This window comes from Perognathus longimembris, chromosome 5 (genome assembly GCF_023159225.1).
Source record: "Perognathus longimembris pacificus isolate PPM17 chromosome 5, ASM2315922v1, whole genome shotgun sequence".
NCBI lineage: Eukaryota > Metazoa > Chordata > Mammalia > Rodentia > Heteromyidae > Perognathus > Perognathus longimembris.
In genome coordinates, this window is record NC_063165.1 from 52,768,485 (window position 1) to 52,788,301 (window position 19,817).

Below are 19,817 nucleotides of genomic sequence, written 5' to 3' on the forward strand. Positions count from 1 at the left end.
AAACAGAAAGCATGTAAAACTGAAAAAAGGGATGGGTGTGCTTCTCTGTGGCCGTCATTAATGCTGTTAGAAGTAGTCCCTACCTCATATCTAAAATATACTTAGAGCTCAAAAAATTACAGCCCCCCAAAGAAACCCTCAAAGAAACACCAACCTAATTAATAAGTGGGCTAAAGACTTAAAGAGAGACTTCTCAGAAGAAGAAGAAGTAAGAATGGCCAATAGATACATGAAGAAATGTTCAATATCTCTGGCCATAAAAGAAATGCAAATCAAAACAACATTAAGATTCTACTTCACCTCAGTTAGAATGGCTATTATAAAGAAAACTAACAACATGCTAGCAGGGATGTGGCCAAAAGGAATGCTACCACACTGTTGGTGGGAAAAGAAACTTGCCCAACCAGTCTGGAAAGCAGCATGGAGGTTCCTCAAAAGGCTAAACATAGAGCTTCCCTAAGACCCAACAATTCCACTCCTGGGCACTTATCAAATAGACTACAAACAAAGCCACACTAAAGCTACCAGCGCAGATATGTTCATTGCAGCAGCATTGTTTACCATAGCCAAGATAGAGAATCAGCCCCCTTAGTGGATGACTGGATCAAGAAAATGTGATACACACACACACACGCACACACACACACACACACATACACACACACACGGATTCTATGCTTTCAGAAGAAAGGATGATTTTATACCATTCATAAGGAAATGGAAAGACTTGGAAAAAATTATACTAAGTGAAGTAAGCTAGACCCCAAGAAACATAGGTTGCATGGTTTCCCTCATTTGTTGTACCAGAATGTGCCTGTAAATCTACAAGTAAACACACAGGACTGTAGACATTTATACATTGAGACCAAAGAAGGTTATTCTTAGGAGACGATCACAAAGGTTCAATAGCTATGTGCATATATATATATGATCATATAAAATGATGTTTCTCGAACTCCAAGAAATGAAAACTAGAGAATTTTTAAAATTTTGTTTTGTGTTTCTGTCTTTTCCTTTTTTGCTTTAAAATTTTTTCTGTGCCTTTTGTCTTGTGTGCAAGTTTATCTGTCTTGGGGAGGGTAAGGCATAGAAAGTGGAGGGCAAAGGGTGAACAAATGCAGCAGTGATACTCACTAGACACTTTGCTGAAAATGAACTATTCACCTTGTGGGGAAAGGGGTTCTGGAGGGGAAAAACTGGTAGAAAATGAGGGAAGAGATTATACTGGTTAAAAAGAAATGTACTCCTTACCTGACTTATGTAAATGTACATAATTTTTAATTTAATTTTTGTACATAATTTTTTACAATAACAATTTAACAAAAACAAAGAAGTAGTCCCTAGGCTGTGAGAATCAAGTCTCACTGCTTTCATTGGCTTGTTGACACCACATGCATCCTGGATGCTGCCCATCACCTAGCCAAATGCTCCTGTCCATGGAACCTGGACCTTTGCTGGGGATTGTGGGCCAGCGTGTCCCTATTTCATTGGGCCTCTGCCTTACTGTATGTAAGAGCTGCCTGAGACCCCACAGGAGAGGGACCAACACAGACAGGCGTGAGCCATGGACTGTCCTTAGCCACAGATGGCCAACCCTTGCTGGCTCATGACTTCTTGGTGACTGCAATTTTCACTCCTGGACATTCTTTCCTGGGACACAGTGTCCTTCTCTCAGGTCACCATCCAGGTCCTTCCCCTGTTACAGACCTGCCCTTGGTAGCAGTGGCTGCCTGTTGCTCTATCCCTGAGGCCTGTGTCTATTCTTCACCCCTTGGTCTAGGGCAGATTTCCAGGAGTTTAGCAAAGTCCCAGCTCAGGCCTCCAGACATTCAGTCTCCCAGGTTATCAGCTGCCCATCCTGACTTCTGGGCAACTGCTTTTGTTCTTGTTTTTAGGTGCAGGAAGGAAAGCAGTCGTTTTGGTCCTCCTGTGTGAGATGTAACATGGGCAGGCGGCGGCGGCCGCCTCAGGAGCCTGGGCAGGCCCATCTTCCTGTATCCTCTTTCTCTGATAGCCAGAACAGCCTGGCATCATTCCTTATGCATTTCTCTAGCCAGAGCTGTTAGATTCTCATCTGATTCTTTTTCTTTTCTAGAAAATTTATATACAGTGTCAACTAAGGTTTCATTTCTGTTTCACAAAGGAAAGTAGAACAAGGATCAAATGAATCAGTTTTTCTTGAATCATAAACTGTGACTTCTTTGTACACTAATTAGAGAATGGCTGTTGAGTGGTACAACATTCCTGAGTGGTTGATGAATGTAAAACCCTGTACAATAGTGAACAGAGGCCAAAGATGGAGCCCTGCCCTTAGAGGTCTTCTGTGGCAGTCTGTCCTCAGACAGCTGCAGGGCTCTGCAGCACGGCAGGCAAGAAAGGACAGAGTTTTATTTCACCGGTCCCTTCCTGCCACACTCTGGGCCTAGTCCATCTTCTCTTCCAGGAAGTTTTCCTTGACTGTTTCATGCCTTAGCCACTTCTTTGTTCCAGATTGGATTTCCAGAGCCTATAAGACATTTTCCACACACAGTCTCACCCTCTCAGCCATACAGGTAGAAAGCAGCTGAGGCCCATAGAGGCTGAGACTCTTCCTTCTTTCTCAGGACCATAAAATTAATCTACAGGGAAACTAGAATTTGGGCCACCCAGACCAGGCCTTGTCCTTTGTACCACACTTGCTTTCAGGGGGTGGGTGGAATTGGAAGAGATGAGGGAAAGCATTGGAAGGGAAGACTTGGATCAAGATGTGCTATACTCATAAATTCATATGTTGAATTGGAACCCCTTTATATAACTAGTTAAAGATAATTTTAAAAAATTAAGAACTTGTTTTCCCTCCTTTATCATTTAGCCCTATGTATCCCTTCTCAGGAACCTTTATGGCTCTCTTCCAGTTCATGCTTTAGCACTGGCCCTCCTGTCCCTACAGTGGAACTGTGTATCATTCACATCCTGCCTGGTATCTGGCATTGTAGGAATCGGTGAGGCTCAGCTGGGCTTAGGACAAGCAAAGGAAAGCTGGGCTTTCCTCTTGTGCCCAGTAAACTGCAATCTTCCTCTTCATCTCACCTCAAATCATCCAGAGGCAACCCAAACCAATAGCTCTTCTATACCAGGTATTGGGAGACTGAATAACTAGAACTCTTTTTGCCTTGTAGACAGTAAATTAAAAACACAGTTGTATGTGAGGACTCTCTGCTGTTTGTCTCTGGGACAGGATCTTAACTTGACACATACCTGTGTTTGCAGGACTGTGCATCCTACAAACCCAAGTGTGTGTCACGTTAAGGGCCTAAGATGATCATGCTTTTTATCTCTATCTTCTCCAAAGACCAAAAAAAACCCCAAACCCAAAAACTGAATCCTTTCAGTTTTATGTAGAGCATTTGCAGAGTGTTTCTTCCAACTCAGATACCTTGGAGAGTAAAATGGCATATGGTTAATACAGCTGGACCACAGGCCTCAATGGAAGCATATGGTTACCTGGTTTAAGTGGAATGGATGGATATCTGCAGTTGGAAGAAAAGATGCCATTGCTTGCAAAGATTTCTAGTGCAAAGAGGGGACTGCTAGGCTCTAACGGGTATTTGTTTCCAGCATTTGGTATCATGCCGAGTCACAACAAGCTGGTGCCTTTCCCTGTGCCACTTGTATTTCTGTCAGTGGCTGATAGTCCCAGGGTGTGCCAGGATGTGTGTCTGCCTTATTGCATTTTTGTTTTCTTTTTGGAAACAGGGTCTTCTTTGTTCGCCCAGACTGAGCTAGAACTCACTATGTAGCCCCAACTATCCTTGAACTTGAGATCCTACTGTTCCATCTCTTGAATAGCTGGGATTCCAGTAATGTGCTACAACACCTGGCCTGATTGTCTTTTTATTTCCACCCCCCTCCAGAGATCCTGCGGATCATTCAGCTGGACCTTGATCTAAAGTATAAGACCAACATCCGGGAGTTGTTTGAGGAGTTTGACAATTTTCTGCCGAATGCTGTCATTGGCATAGCCAGAGAGATGCAGCCAGTGTACAGGTAGGCAGTGCTGTTGGGGGCAGCCTCCAAGATCCCTCCTCACCCTGTCCTGTCTGCACCTGACCCCTGTTCTGTTTTACTTCCCCTCCATTCTCATATGACCTGTGGGCTCTCTTGCCCCTAAGTCACCATGGTACTGCCATATATAAGTGTAGCAGTGGTGAGGAGCAAGAGGCAGAACTGTCTGGGGACCTACTGCCATTTGCACATGGCAGTGTTTCCTTTTCAAGTGTGTGTTGCAGAGAAACCTGTGAGCCGGGAAATGTATCCAAGAATATTCTCTAAAAACCTTAAATGTTCTAGACAGAAGAATGGATTAAGGAGAGATATTCACCCAACTGAGTAGTTTATAGCAGTGAAAATGGACCAAATAGTAGTTGCATTCGATGATGGGAAAACTCAGCGGTACTCTTTAGGGAGGCATACACAGCACCAAGGAAGTGCTTCGCAAAGCCAACATGTGGGGCAGGAGGACATGAGAGATTGTGCTTTCTTTGCCTGGATAGTTATGAACTGTGCATGCATTCTTTTTTATTGCTAGTCCTGGGGCTTGAATTCAGGGCCTGAGCACTGTCCTGACTTCTTTTTGCTAGTACCCGACTACTTGAGCCACAGCACCATGTCTGGCCTTTTCTGCTGAGGAATCGAACCCAGGGCTTCGTGTATGCTAGGCAAGCACTCTACCACTAAGCCACATTCCCAGCCTGTGCATGCATTCTTTTGGGCGTAATATATATTTTACAGTTAAACAGCAACCATAAAAAATAGAAGAGTAACAGAAGCAGGTTTTTATTAGAAACTAGGCTCATGGCTCCCCTATCCTTCAGCAGGCAAGGTGACAGCTTCCTGACACCAGTACTGACAGTGTTTGTTCAGGAAGAGCTGATATTCTGTTGTCCCCAGTCCCCAGAGTTTACAGACCCTGTGGCCCCCAAGGCTGGCTCCTTGTGGGAATCCTGGAGCAAGGCCCAGTCACTGGTTTGGCCATGAGTCTTTGGTCCAGATTACATAACAGGAAATTCCTGCAAGAACTCAAATGAGTTGATAACTCCTGGGGCCTGTGGGTTGTCCCTCCTTATGTAATCCTCATTCCAGAGCAACTGGGCTTCCTACTAGCTTGGGAGTCTTGACTCTAGCAGACTCCTTCCTCATTCCTTCACCTTTCTACAAGGTGTATCTTATGTTAGGGTCCTTGCTTCAACAAAGGAGGTGACAGAGAAACATTCAAGTCTTAGATGCTAGTGCCAGCTCTGCTGCCATACCTGGAACCTTGGTGGCCCTCTGAGAAGAGGTACAGATGGACTCCAAGACCTCTCCCTCTCTCTCCTTCAGCTCTGAATTTGGCTGATACAGCCCCACAAAAGCTGTTTGCCTGCATTGAACTCTCTTATGTTCTGGAAGGCTGGGCCCTGGAGACACTTGATAGGACTGAAGATCATATGCACGTAGAGCAGCAGTGGCTGCCAGCTCTGGCTTGGGCTCTTCTTGAGCCATACACATGGGAGCCTAGAAACCTTATTACACTTAATTTAGGTAATTTGGGCCAGAATTTATATTCATGGTAGATCTGGGATTTTATAATGGTTCAACTTACGTCAGCCTAATTGGCCTTCCCAAAAGAAGCATGTGAAAGATTATAGATTGAAATGAAATCGAGTTTTTCTCACCCTGTCCTGTGAATCTTTAGTTACCATGATATATTAGGAGAACCATGAGATCCCACTGCTGGCTGAGACCAAGTATACCACTTACAGGGCTTGAGCATCAGAACCGAGACATTTAAAATCCTTTCATGCCGGCTCCCACTCCTCCTTTGCACACATTGCTAAGGACTTCCAATGATGAAGGTTGCACACGAGACCTAGGCTGCTGCATCCTGCTGGCTCTGGGGAATCACTTTTTCAAATATGCATTTTGGTGTCTATTGGGGCTAAGAATGGCTTGGTACTGGCTGGCAGCAGAAAAGGAAGTGTGCTTTTTGTTTTTTGTTTTTTTGCCTCTTCTACAAGAGAACTGAAGATCCCAGGGACCTAGAACATCCGTGACAGTTGCCTGCTGCTTTGGTGTCTCTGCCTAGCATGGGTATGAGGACAGGGAGCTGGGGAGGGAAGAGCGAACTGGGAAGGGAAGGGAGCAGAATGATCTATTTATACTAGGACAGGTAGAGCTGGTCCTTTGTCCTGAACCAAAGTCCTGGCCTCTGCCTCCTTGAATTTGGCTGGCCTGGCCATCTGCCCTGACTACTGCCCGCAGAGGCTGCCACTTGCCACCTCAGTCTTCTCATGCTCCAACACCCAAGAATCTGCCTAAGAAGCTTGGTGAAATGTGGACCAGTTATTTGTTATAAGTGGGTTCTGCTGCCATCTGTGAGAGGAAAGGTAAATTAAGCGCAAAGCCAAGCAGCAAAAAAGTACACTGTGACTGGTTCAGCAAGTATGTTTAGGTCTGGAAATAGGTTTGGATCTTCTCTACTGTATTTTTTTTTTTGTGTGTGTGTGTGTGTGTGTGTGTGTGTGTGTGTGTGTGTGTGTGTGTGTGTGTGTGTGACAGTCCTGGGACTTGAACTCAGGGCTTGGGCCCTATCTCTGAGCTTCTTTTGCTCAAGACTAGTGATTTACCATATGAGCCATAGTGCCACTTCCAGCTTTTTTGGTAGTTTAATGGACAGCAGAATTTCACAGACTTTCCTGCTCAAGCTGACTTTGAACCATGATCTTTAGATCTCCACCTCCTGAGTAGCTAGGATTAGTGAGCCACCCATGCCCTGCAATAGTGTTATTTTCTTTTTTATTTTGGTTTTTGCCAATCCTGGAGCTTGAACTCAGGGCCTGAGCACTGTCCCTGGCTTCTTCTTGCTCAAGGCTAGCACTCTGCCACTTAAGCCACAGTGCCACTTCTGGCCATTTTCTGTATATGTGGTGCTGGGGAATCGAACCCAGGGCCTCATGTATAGGAGGCAAGCACTCTTGCCACTAGGCCATATCCCCAGCCCCCTGACTTCTTTTTTGCTCAAGGCTAGTACTCTACCACTTAAGCCACAGTACCATTTCCGGCTTTTTTATATATGTGGTGCTGAGGAATTGAACCCAGGGCTTCATGTATATGAGGCGAGCACTTTACCACAAGGCCATATTCCCAGCCCAGTAGTGTCATTTTCATTGTCACTTGTCTCATAATAGCTGTACTTCAAAAGTGTGTGTTGAGTCATTTTTATTGTGGTTTCCCCTTTATTGTGTGCATGAAAAACGATGTACCAGCAGGTTAGGCAGATTGATGTGGAAGAAATGCCACTAGGTTGGACTCAGAAGCAATTTTGAGATGAAACATGCTGTCAGTAACTTGCTTTTCTGACCTTCTAATTTTCCCCCTGTAAGCAAGGATGCTGGCAAGATCAGGTGAAGAAATATGCACCCGGACTACCCAGAAGTACTGGTGTGAGGAACACGAGAAAGAGTGCTCCCTCCTTCCTTGCTTTATTCCTGGACTCTTAATCTGTCTCAGCCCAACCACACAAGGCCACTTAAGCTATAGGGCACCTGTGACATGGAACTTTAGATGAACAACACACATTCACTATGTTCCTTTAATGACACAGGACATACTAGTAATAAACAATTATTTGTGCTGTATGAGTAGTTTAACAGGTTGTTCTGTTTTATTAGATTGTTTTCCCAAATCTGGCAGTCCTACCCCTATGCAAGTTTCAAAACATTTTCAGCAAGAGCCCAATATCTAGCTTTCCTGCAGGAACCTTGACGGAACAGGCACAAAGGGTGCACATACAAGAATGCATAAGTGCACAGGCCAGGGGTAAGGAGTGGGAGCCCACTATCAAAGCACCCGAAGGCACTGTCCGAGATGCGCCACCCTGGAGGAACCAGGAGCCAAGCCTGCCCAGGTAGTCTGGGAAGACTGTGGGACCAGGAGGGCTGGTAGCAGCTGTGGCTCACAGGCTCCTGCTGCCCTGGAGATAGAGAGACAGAGAGAGAAGGATCCAGATTGCAGCTACAGGTTGTGGTCACTGTGCCCTGGAACCTCATGAGAGGCTTGTGAATGGGGGAATCACAGCTTCTGGTTAAGGTTACTGCTGCCCTCTCCCTGCTCTGGCTGAGTGCTGGAGTGAGCTCAGACACACCCGGGGAGCCAGAGCAGCAGGCAGATCCGGCCAGCTGCTGCTCACACACCACCCAGCAGGATCTGCTTTTGTGTTCAGTATTTTAATAGTATTCACACTTTCACCTTCTCAGGGTCACATGACTTTTTTATGCATAGCATTGTATGCCAGCCTAACCACCTTCCAGATCCTTGAAATGAAATGTCTGTGGGGTTCCTCTGCAGCTGCCTTGTTCTGATCCAAAGACTCTTGGGAATGCTGGGGACGAAGAGAGAGATGGAACCATACCCCTACTACCACTGTGGTCTGTGAGATCTTGAGCAAGTTTGCCAACCTTTCTGAGCATTAGTTTCTTCAGCTGAGAAATACAGAGTTGATGGGAGTGGGCTAGTGAGACAATGTACTTATAGTCCCTGGCACAGAGCAGCACTCAGTAGTGTGGCAGCAGTGGCACCGAGAGCCCCGGCTGAGCTGGGTGTCAGTGGCTCAAACCTATAATCTTAGCTAGTCAGGAGGCTGAGATCTAAGGATTACAGTTCAAAGCTAGTCCAGGCAAGAAAGCCTGTAAAACTCTTATCTCTGGTTAGCCACCAGAAAACTGGGAGTGGCACTGTGGCTCAAAATGATAGAGCACTGGCCTTGAGTAAAAGGATCACAGGAACAGTGCCCAGGCCCTGAGTTCAAGCTCCATGACAAACAAAACAGAACAAACCTAGAGAGTCCCCGCTCATCCATGATTAGTTTTGTGACTCCAGGAATTCATTTAACCCCAGAGCCTCAGTTTCTTCTAAGCAAAGTCCTGGCTACTAGAAACCTAATTACTGTTAATCTTTCAGTTTTCTCTCCTTGCTTGAATGTGTCCCAGTCTTACAGGCCTGCCCCCCAGACTGAAGGTCTAAATGAAGTGTTTGTTCATTCCTTGCAGCCAGTGAGGATGTAGATACTGTGCTCCCTCCCCGCATCAGATTGGATACTTTTACTATATATACCTTAAACAATTTGAGACATGTACAGAACAGAAACTGACAGTAATACAAGGAGAAATGACTAGTTTCCTGAGCTTCCCCACCCCCTTTTATTATTTGGAAACATACATAAGTAAACAGAATTGTATAATATTCTGGGTGCTTCATTTTTTTTTTAAAGGGGAAGTTTGTTGTTGTTGTTTGAGACTGGGTCTCACTGTGTGGCTCACATGCAGGCCTTGAACTCACAATCCTGCTCCAGCCTTCTGAGTACTGGCATTGAAGGTGTTACACCACCATACCTGGCTTGGGTGCTTCAGTATTATGGTATCCATGGCACAGCAGTAACGACTAGCCTGGAGCCAGTCTCATTTCGTCTCTCTTCCACCCACTCTTCCTCTTCTGACTATTTTGAAGCAAACCCTCAGCATCATACTGTTCCAGCTACATGTATATCATTTTTAATCATGTTTCTTTTTAAATATACCTGCCATTACTGGGCTTAATTAAAGTTGAGAAGTTACATGAGTTCATAGTGTCAGTTTGTTTACAAATTTCTTTTGGCCTCAGTTGGTAAGGGAGAGGAAAACAGAGAGAGGTCGCTCTAATACCTTGCTCTAGTACCAGTGCTCTCCATCTCTGTCCAGGCTGTATATTGTCAGGATGGACATGTAACCATCACATCTGAGAGCTTTGGTGGCTGCTGCATCCTAAAATAACCCACCAAAGCCCCTCAGATGTGTAAACTAGGACTAGGAGATAAAACACATTTATTTGACTCTTCTCTGTTTTCTGATACCTGAAGATGAATTGCTTAGCCCTTGCTTATGGTGCGTGTGTGTGTGTGTGTGTGTGTGTGTGTGTGTGTGTGTACGTGTGTGTAGGTCAACCAAGATTGAACCTGTCTGTTTCTATTAAAGTTAAATCTGAGTGAAAGAGTAAAATTTGCCATCTTTTTCAGCGGAGATTTCTTTAGAAATCTGGACTGGTTTTGCCTAGCTTGTGTGATTTCTAAGAATCACTTGGGAGGATGGAGAATAGACCTGCCTTGCAAGAGATAGAAAATTACATGAGGTTGTTACTTTTTAATGCCAACACGAAGAATGGATTTTAAAAGGAACTAGCCAAATACAGAAGAACCAGTGGTATTGTTATGATCTGGCTGTTTCCTGTCCTGGGTACCTAGGGCAGTGTATCCCCCTGGATAAGCTGGGAGCACTTTGATACCATCCAAAGAGAGTGAAAGGGAGGGGAGGTTACCATGAGGGACCGTGTGTGCTGGCCGAGAGCCCAAGACTAAGGTGGATGTGAAGGGGCCACTGGTTCTGATCATACAACTCCGTTTGGGTCTTTTGTGTGAGCTGCATGTTACGATATGCTGTGATAATACTGATTCAATGACACAGACCCCTACATTGCACACAGGCCTGTGAGCCCATAAGGACAAGCTAGGGGTAAGGGAGTAGACAGACTGCTGCTGTCCCTGCTGTGCAGATTAGTGCTGGCACAGAGGTTTGTTAGACAAATGAGGGAAGAGATGGTCCCTCGGGGAAGCTTTCTCAGCAGCCCACTGGCCAGCTACTAAGGGACTCGATGACTCTGTCACTGATCTACTTAGAGAAATTGCTTTCACACTGTGTTTCTTTCTTTGAAGAAACATCACTATTCTCAATTTTTATTTGGCTCATTGTGTATGCTTACCACAGAATTAGGTGCTTTGAAGAATTTCAAAGTCAAAAACACTGTTTCTGCTTTCAAGGTTATATTGTTGGGGAGGTTGGGCATATGACATATAACAAAGACATAAATACCAAGGATGTTACTGTCATCTTCCCTGAGGCTTCACTGTTGGAGGCCTGGTCTCTAGGAAGGGATGTGAGAAGGCCTGAGAACTCTAAGAAGTAGGTCCTACTAGGAGGTCCTTAGGTTAGGGGAGAGGGTGCTACCCTCTGAAAGAATTAAGATGGCTGGTTCTCATGAGAGGGTTTTTACAAAGGGAGCAGACTGCCAGACACAAGTGGTTCACACCTGTAATCCTAGCAACTCAGAAGGCTGAAATCTGAGCATTACAGTTCAAAGCCAGTGTATGAAGAAAAGTCCATGAGACTTTCAATCTCCCAATTAACCACCAAAACGTAGGAAATGGAAATGTGTGTGAAGTGAGTGCCGGTGTAAAGCCACCTGCTATGAGGCCCTTACCAGATCCCAGCCACTATTGGCAACATGCTCTTAAGGTTCTAGGACTGTGTGTTAAGTAAACTTACATTCTTCATAATATCATCTGGCCTCGGGTATTTTGTTAAGGCAGTGAAAATTGACTAATGCTGATGTTGACACTAAGCCTATTTGAAACTACTGGATCAATCACAAAGACATTCTGCAATAGGAACTGTAAGCTTTGCTGAGCGGCTCACCACAGCCTTGGTTTTATATTGTGCCTTTAAATTGTGCTAAAGAGTGGGTGACCTTTGTTTCCTCTGAAAAGTGTCTCAGAAGGGTAGCTGGATTTACTTTTTGGATGCAGCCTTGAAGTGTGCTTGGAGTGGACCAAGTTCTATGCCTAAATAGAAAACTTAATGGTTATTTGATGAGGGCCTGCCTTAATGTAGCAATAAGCTGGACCCTTTTGTTCTAAAGCTTGTGGTCTTATTGGTGTAACCCACCTCAGATTGGCCTGTTGGGATGAGGACCTAGGTGGGGGTGTCCACCAGGACATAGCAGAGGATGCTGCATCTAGAAGGACTTTCTTTTTTGCACTAGTTCAACCTGTTCCTTTTCTCCTAATCAATATCTCATTGGAAGGACTTTGTTTGCAGTCCAGGTAGCCAAACAAAGTACTTATCCATAAGCATCTTTCTGGAGAAAAAGCAAAACCAGCAGTGTTGAATCACAGTGACATTTGTATAAGAGGGACCTTCTGTGACAAACAACCTGTGGCAAGGACTGTGTTAAGTGTGACCAGCTGCATGTGAAAAGAATTGCAATCTGACTCCCAGGCCATCTTAAGCGCACATTTCAGTTGCATAACTGCATTTCTGCAGAGGACTAAGTAAGTGAAATGAATATTTAGTCTACATAGTCCCTCTGCCTCCAAGTTAGCCGCAGAATTGGTTACTATGAAAATGCCAAGCTTTTAAACTGAGTTTGGGCTAGAATTGTCTCCTACTTCTTGTCTCTTACTCTTACCTGTGATCTTGAAACAAGCCATTGACTACTGATCATAGATAATGCCTACAGGTGGGCATGATTGAGCCCCCAGCATCCATGAGCTGCCCACAGAAATGATCTAACCCAGGAACTCAGCCTTCCCAGCTGTGCATATGCTCGGAACTTTTAGGCTGCTCTTTTATAAAAGAAGAAGCTTGGGGCTGGGAATATGGCCTAGTGGTAGAGTGCTTGCCTCCTATACATGAAGCCCTGGGTTTGATTCCTCAGCACCACACATGTATAGCAAGCCAGAAGTGGTGCTGTAGCTCAAGTGGTAGAGTGCTAGCCTTGAGAAAAAACAAGCTAGGTGTTCAGGTCCTGAGTTCAAGCCCCAGGACTGGCAAAAAAAAAAGGAAGAAGCTCACTTCACAACTGGAATTGCTTCATACAGAATGATTTATCTAGATGTTTCTTGTGTTCTAGCCTGTGCAGATAGGCACTCATGATGCTGGCCCTCCCCATAGACTTTCAGAAATGTGAATTCACAGTGATGGTCATGGGGCCTCATTGATGTCAGCTACTGTGGAGTGAGTACCAGTGCATTTGCTCTGCCTCCATTTGATTCCCCTTGGCCCTATAAATATAATTACAGCCTCTCTTAGCAAAATGAAGCCCAGTATCTGTAGAGGAACCCTTTCCCTTGCTGCCAGGACCATCCTATTTCAGCAGGCCCAAGGATCATGAACTTGGAACCATAAAGAAAGCTGTATAGGGCTGGGGATATGGCCTAGTGGCAAGAATGCCTGCCTCGGATACACGAGGCCCTGGGTTCGATTCCCCAGCACCACATATACAGAAAACGGCCAGAAGCGGCGCTGTGGCTCAAGTGGCAGAGTGCTAGCCTTGAGCGGGAAGAAGCCAGGGACAGTGCTCAGGCCCTGAGTCCAAGTCCCAGGACTGGCCAAAAAAAAAAAAAGAAAGCTGTATAATCCCAGCATGCTACTTGGGCTGACAGTGAACAGGTCCTTCATGTTGATAATTATGTATTTGCAACTCATTGGTATTCACCTTTCAGAGGGCCTGGAAGACAGTGTCTAAACAAGATAAAGACTTAAAAATGAATCATATTATTTAGAAGGAATAACCAAGCAGAGGAGGGAGCAGCACCTGAATTTTCTTCTACCCTTTCCTTCCTGTCAGTGTCATAGGGTTTGCCAAGGATGTGACTTTGTCCTAAGCACCATCTCTCTACACTCATACTTAACATGCTTTTGTTTTTCTAAAGTTAGCAGCCTCATTCATTGATTACTCAACAAATATTTGCAAAAAAAGGAGGAGTAGAACCTGGATCTGTTGGCTCATATCTATAATCTTAACTACTCAGAAGTCTGTGGTATGAGATCAGCCCAGGCAGAAAAGTTCTTGAGACCTCTTCTTAACCCATAGGTGGGCTAGCCCATAGGTATGCATCTGTTATTTCTAGCTATATGGGAGGCTGGATTGGGAGGATCAGAATGTGTGGCCAGTCTGGGCAGAAAAGTCCATGAGACTCTGTCTCCATGGAAGGGAAGCTGGATATGGTAGCATGCACCTGTGATCTCAGCAATAAGAAAAGGCATAAAATTAGGCAGTCATGACAAAACAGAGCAGAGACGTGGGGGGAGAGGAAGGAAAGAAATGGAAGGGAGAGCAAGGCAAGGAGAAGGAGAAGGACAGAAGAAGGGGAAGGGGAAGGGGAAGGGAGAGGGAGAGGGAGAAAGAGAAGGAGCAGGAGAAGGAGAAGGAAAATTTTTGAGTCCCTTTGGTCCAGAAGAGACTGAAATAGGCAGGAGGAAAGACTATCTGATCTACCTTTGCCAGCTAGAGCCTGGGGAAGACCCAGGGGCAGCATCACACCACTGTGAGTGCAGTGTGTGCCAGCCACCTGCACATACCTTTTTCACACTAAAGATTAGATGGAATGAGTGAACAAATGAGTGAACATCTGATAAGCTCCCAAAAGCAAAGATGATTACACTGTGCATATCACATCAGTAACAGGTGGATGGAGAGGCCACTGGTGATTTAGAACTCAGGGAGCATCCTGTAACTGTATAATTTCAAGTAACTACATCCAGGAAGGAATACACATTTTCAGAAATCTTTAAGTTGTTTATGAAAGAGAGAAGGAAATTAGTGGATCGAAAATATTGCTGTGGTCTGGCTCTTGAGCAACATTTCTGACCTTAGTTCATGTGCTTTGTTTCTGGCATGAATATGGACCCCATGTTGCCACATTGGTATTATCTTTTGTTTTGGAGAGAAGTTAGAAATCTGTGATGTTAGTGTAAAGCCTTCTGATTTTTAAATTACTATCAATAACTCATGGAATACTCCAAGATGGGTTTTTTGAGTGCTTCCTCCCCCCAACCCCCAACCTAAGGATTGATGATAGGCTTCATTCCAGCTTAGGTGAACCAACAAGTAGTTGCTAAAACAATAGATCTTTATATAACTCACTCACCCAGACCAGAAAATCCTGTCCTAGAGCTTTAATATAATAAGCAAACCTCCTCTTCCCTTGGGTCAGTGGGGCTACCTGTGAGCTGGTCTAGAGGAGGGACTTAAAGTTCTCAGCCCCTATGTTGCAATAAAAGCTTGTACCAGGATAAAAATCATTGTCATTCTCATCCTAGAGATGACCTACTTTTAGTTATCAAAAGTGTATTGTTTTCATACCACTTTCACTAACAAAAATCAAATTAATAGAATGTTTAAGGCTGGGAATATGGCTTAGTGGTAGATGGCTTGCCTTGCATACACGAAGCTCTGGGTTCGATTCCTCAGTACCACATAAACAGAAAAGGCTGGAAATGGTGCTGTGGCTCAAGTGGTAGAGTGTTAGCCTTGAGCAAAAAGAAGCTAGGGACAGTGCTCAGGTCCTGAGTTCAAGCCCCGGGACTGGCAAAAACAAAACAAAACAAAAAAAGTTTAAGACTACCTACCCTGTGTTAGCCAAAGAGAACATACCTGTACCAGATTCAGCCCAGCAACTGCCCAGTTGGTCTGACTTAAAGGCTCATGGAGACAAAACGGTGGCCAACTGTTCCTGCCATTGGCCTGGGCTCTTAGAAGGCTTTAGTTGGCTGTTTAGGATGAAGTTTTCAGCTCCACATAAGTCTTTTCTCCTGTTTCTTGAAAACGGTGATTTTGGTCTATCCAATGCTTCACCCTGCTTCCCCTCCCCCCAGGTCCTGGGGCTTGAACTCTGCCTGGATGCTGTCCCTGAGCTCCTTTTTGCTCAAGGTTAGCACTCTGCCACTTGGGCCACAGTCTCACTTCTGGAATGTGTGTGTGTGTGTGTGTGTGTGTGTGTGTGTGTGTGTGTGTGTGTGTGTGTGATTAATTGGAGATAAAGAGTCTCATGGGCTTTACTGTTCCAGCTGGCTTCAAGCTGTGATTCTCAGACTTCAGCCTCCTGCATAGCTAGGATTATAGATATGAGCCACCTACACATAGCTTTCAAATGCTTTTCTAACCAACATAATAATAGTTCATCAAGGCTAAGCAGTTCTTTTCCAGAAATATAACTTAGAAAGGAAACTAAAGGATTCCCGGATTCTTCATTTATTTGAGTTGGTATTTGTTTGTTTTAATGTGTGTAGAGCATCTTACAATTGTTCTAGGTTTCTGAAGATGCTTTCGGCCTGGAGGCATGGATGGAAGGGAAGGGAGGAGCAACCCAAAGGGAAGGGCAGGCAAGCCTGGAAGGATCCGTTGTTACATGTTCACTCCTTCTCCTGTCAGCATCCTGCCCCAACTGTGCTGTCATGGAGAGAGTGGTGTCACTCTGGACACCTGGGGTTGAGGGGGGAACATTTATATGGACATGGGCCCCAAATCCTACTGCCTGCCCAGCAGTGGTATCGTGGATCCCCTTTGTGCCTTCACGGAGTATCATCTTTGACAGGCCTTCTGGAGGCTTTTCTCCCTCATCTTAGAGACAGGCAGAAGTGCATTTCTTCTGGATAATTCTTTCCCTCTGTACAACCAGTGACATGACTTTTATTTGTTTTTGTTGACTATTGAAAAACTCACAGCCAACTTGTATCCCCGTAGGATGCTATGGTTCTCAAAGTGTATGATTGGTATAGGTGTGTATACTTGGACAGTAGTTGTGAATGAGGGCTGTCCTGGGCCGTCCTAAGCCTGGTAGGGCCCAGCTAGGAACAGGTGTATAGAGAGAAGGATGGGGGGTGAGGTGGGAGGAAGCTGCAAGGGAGAGAGACTATGGAAAGCCTTTGGCTCGGAAACACTTCTGAGTTGGGAGTTATCTAGATACAATAAGGAAATGATCAAAGCAGGATTTCACTAATCACATTGCTATACCAGATGTACTTTCCTTTTCTTTTTGGTTCATAATGCTTTCGAGAGGAAGAAAGTAATGAAAACAAATTTCCCAAGGAATCCATTAACCACATAATAAATTCTAAAATTACTTGAAGTCTAGTAGCAACATGGAGATGGAAGCAGGCCTGTGTAAGAAGTAAAGACTAATTGAAGTTTGAGGTATACCTGTGTTCAGCGCTCTCAGGAGGGATGGCCTGCCCGCTACAGTAAAGATCTTTGACCACAGGAAAGGCCCCTGGATACTGGAGGGCAGTACTGGTGGTGGACAGGGGAGTTTCTGAGATTAGCTCCAAGAATGGCAGGTGGGGCCCTGTTTCTGCCAAGTTCTCTGTCTTCAGAGAAATGGAATTTGGTGCAGACCATAACAGCTAAGTTCTGGGGAGGCTGCTGACCTCCTATAACCCTGCATAACCTCAGGTCTTAAGGTGTCTGTCAAATGCTGGGGTTAAAGGTGCAGGTGCTCTTCAAGTTTGGATGTGGTTATGTCCTCATAACCACACTGTAAATGCAAAATATCATTAATTTGAAAAATGCATTTACTATACCTTACCTGCCTACCCTACACATGTTAGCTTAGCCACAGAGAACACTGTCGAGTATTGGTTGTTTCTCCCTCAGATTGAGGGGCTAACTAGGAATCATGCTTTGCTGCTACCCCCACCAGTATCACAAGACAGTATCGTACCGAACGTCTCAAGCCCAGGAAAGAGCAAAATTAAAATTCCAAGTCATGGTTTCTACTGAATACATATTACTTAAACACTATCATACAAGTTTTTAAATCTTAAGGACACTAGATATGAGGGTTATCTCAGCATAGGGGCATCTGAGGTAGGGTGGATGGTGGATTTGTAATCAACCTGGGCTACACAATGAGACCCTGTCTCAAAAACTTAAGGGTTAGGGATATAGTTTACTAGTAGAATGTTTACCTAGCATGTCCAAGACCCTGAGTTAGAGCCCCATTAGTAAGTACATACATACATACACATACACACAGACAAACACACACACACATACATACCTTACATTGTACGTCAGGACCGTTGGTATTTTGAAGTCTAATTGTTAGATGCTAGTATGTTAGTAGCTCCCGCATGAGGTCTGTGACATTCTCAAGGAAGGGAGGACAAGGAATTTTGTACCATGTTCTTCTCATAGCAAAATGTGTCACTCACAAAGCTAATCAAGAGTATTTGGAATCACTTCCCAGCTCCCTACACTCCATACACAGTGTGTCTGTTCCTATCATCTGATGGGGTCAGAAATGAAATGTTGAGCCATTCCGTGGTCAAAACTAAGCTTTTGACTGAAATTCCCATGTGAAGTGTGAAATTTGCCTATTTCATAAATGAATGTTACCAGGTGCGTTAGTTCAGGCTACTGTAACAGATGGTGTGGACCTGAGTAATTGATGTGATAGGAATTTCTTGCACACAACTCTGGAGGGTGGGAAGTCAGGTGCTGGTAGATCAGCTGATGGTTCATAGATGACCATCTTGTCACACTTCCTGGTATTGCGAAGCCAGGTAGGAGCAAGTGCTTGGATCTCTTCTCATAAAGGCACTAATCTCACCACAGGGCCTCTACCTTTGTGAGCAAATTTGTTCCCAAAGACTGCATTTGAAGCTTAGTATGTCAGCATATGAATGGAGAGGCACAAATGCAGTCTGCAACACCAAAGCTGCCCTCCTTATCTATTAATGGCCCATGTTAGCTAGTTTATGAGCAGGAATTTGGCCTGGAGTTGAACAGAACATACACTGCTTGTAGACTAATTGCTAATTTTAAGAACTTACTACTGGGATTCGCCCATATAAATGCTCATTGTCACCATTGATTTTTGACTGGCCTCAAAATTCCCAAGCAGCACTTTTAGTGTGCATTAGCTTCTGTGTCAGAATCCCTCCAGGGCTGTACTTCTCAGCCTGCAACTATGACTGTGAAAGGCTGACTCGCCTGTGTCCATGTTCTTCTCCAGGGAGCCTGGAGGGGCCCTCACACAGAGGGTGTCACTCTCACATTAGACTGTGGGGCTCAGAAAATGTCACCTCCAGCCTCCTGGATGGACTTTTGTCATGTCCAGAAGAGGATTCTAGAAACTCCTTTCTGCTGCTTACTGTGACTCAGGCCCTGTTTCTCCTTCCATTTTCTGCCTCATAGAAGCTCCTTAGACTGTTGTCTGGGAGAACTCATCAGGGCTGGGAGTGAAGAGTCAAATCCTCCCTGCCCATTTCTGGGAAAGGAATAGAATGGAGTGGGGCTTTACCCATGTGTCCTGACACTGGTATTACCGCAGTCTTGATTCTCAGGGACATTTCTATGAAGGGCTCCTTTTTCTTTCATCTCAGCACATCTGAGCTTATTCAAGCCAGCTAAGTGGCTTTAACAGCTTAGCTGTGGTGAATTCCACACATATTTGTCCAGGGCCACAGGTATCATTCTCATAAGGTACAGATGGTTTTTGAAATCCTGATGAACCCTTTGTACATTGAGGATGTCTTAAGTTGAAAATGCATCTAGTGCTCCTAATTTACCAAACATTGTGTATAGCTGTACAGTTTACTGTAGATTATTAGTGGTTTAATGTCATGCTCTCATGCCTGACTGGAGCTTGGCTTGCTGCTTCTGCTCAGCATCACAGAGAATATTGTACTGCATTTCATAACAGGGAAGAAAAAAAATCCAATTCAAATTCAAAATCCGAATTCAAAGTTCAGTTTCAACTGAAAGTGTATTGCTTTCATATCATTGTAAGATCAACCATCATAGGTTAGGGACTGTCTATACATAGTATAGAGGGCTCCCCCAACACCTGCAGCTGAGAGTCTAGGCACACTCTAAAATTGCTTGTGGCCCCACTCATGTGACTTAGAGGTACTTCCAAACTCCTTTCTGCTGCTTACAGTGACTCAGGCCCTGTTTCTCTTTCTATTTTCTGCCTCATGGAAGCTCCTTAGACTGTTGTTTGACTTTCAGTTTCATTTCATGCAGGACATAGTCTCTAGGATCACTAACAGCTCTATGTTCTTCTGCCAAGGGACATCCTGTGCCTTCTGTGACCCACAACTTTGTTGAGCACCTGCAGCACTATACTGAAGATTGTGCTAGTTCCAAGGCTTAACCCCTTGGCCTAATGTTCAAGGACCTTCACACTCTCACCTGTCTCTGTTCCC

The 19,817-nt window shown here is 44.7% G+C and overlaps 1 protein-coding gene across 1 annotated transcript in view; it reads left to right on the forward strand.

The window, feature by feature from the left end:
* The window catches only part of Xxylt1 (xyloside xylosyltransferase 1), a 148,165-nt gene that overhangs the window by 79,583 nt on the left and 48,765 nt on the right, over positions 1–19,817 (forward strand). The window contains exon 3 of the mRNA XM_048346909.1: positions 3,894–4,026. Coding sequence (XP_048202866.1) covers positions 3,894–4,026 — 133 coding nt within the window. The remainder of the gene's footprint in view (positions 1–3,893; positions 4,027–19,817) is intronic.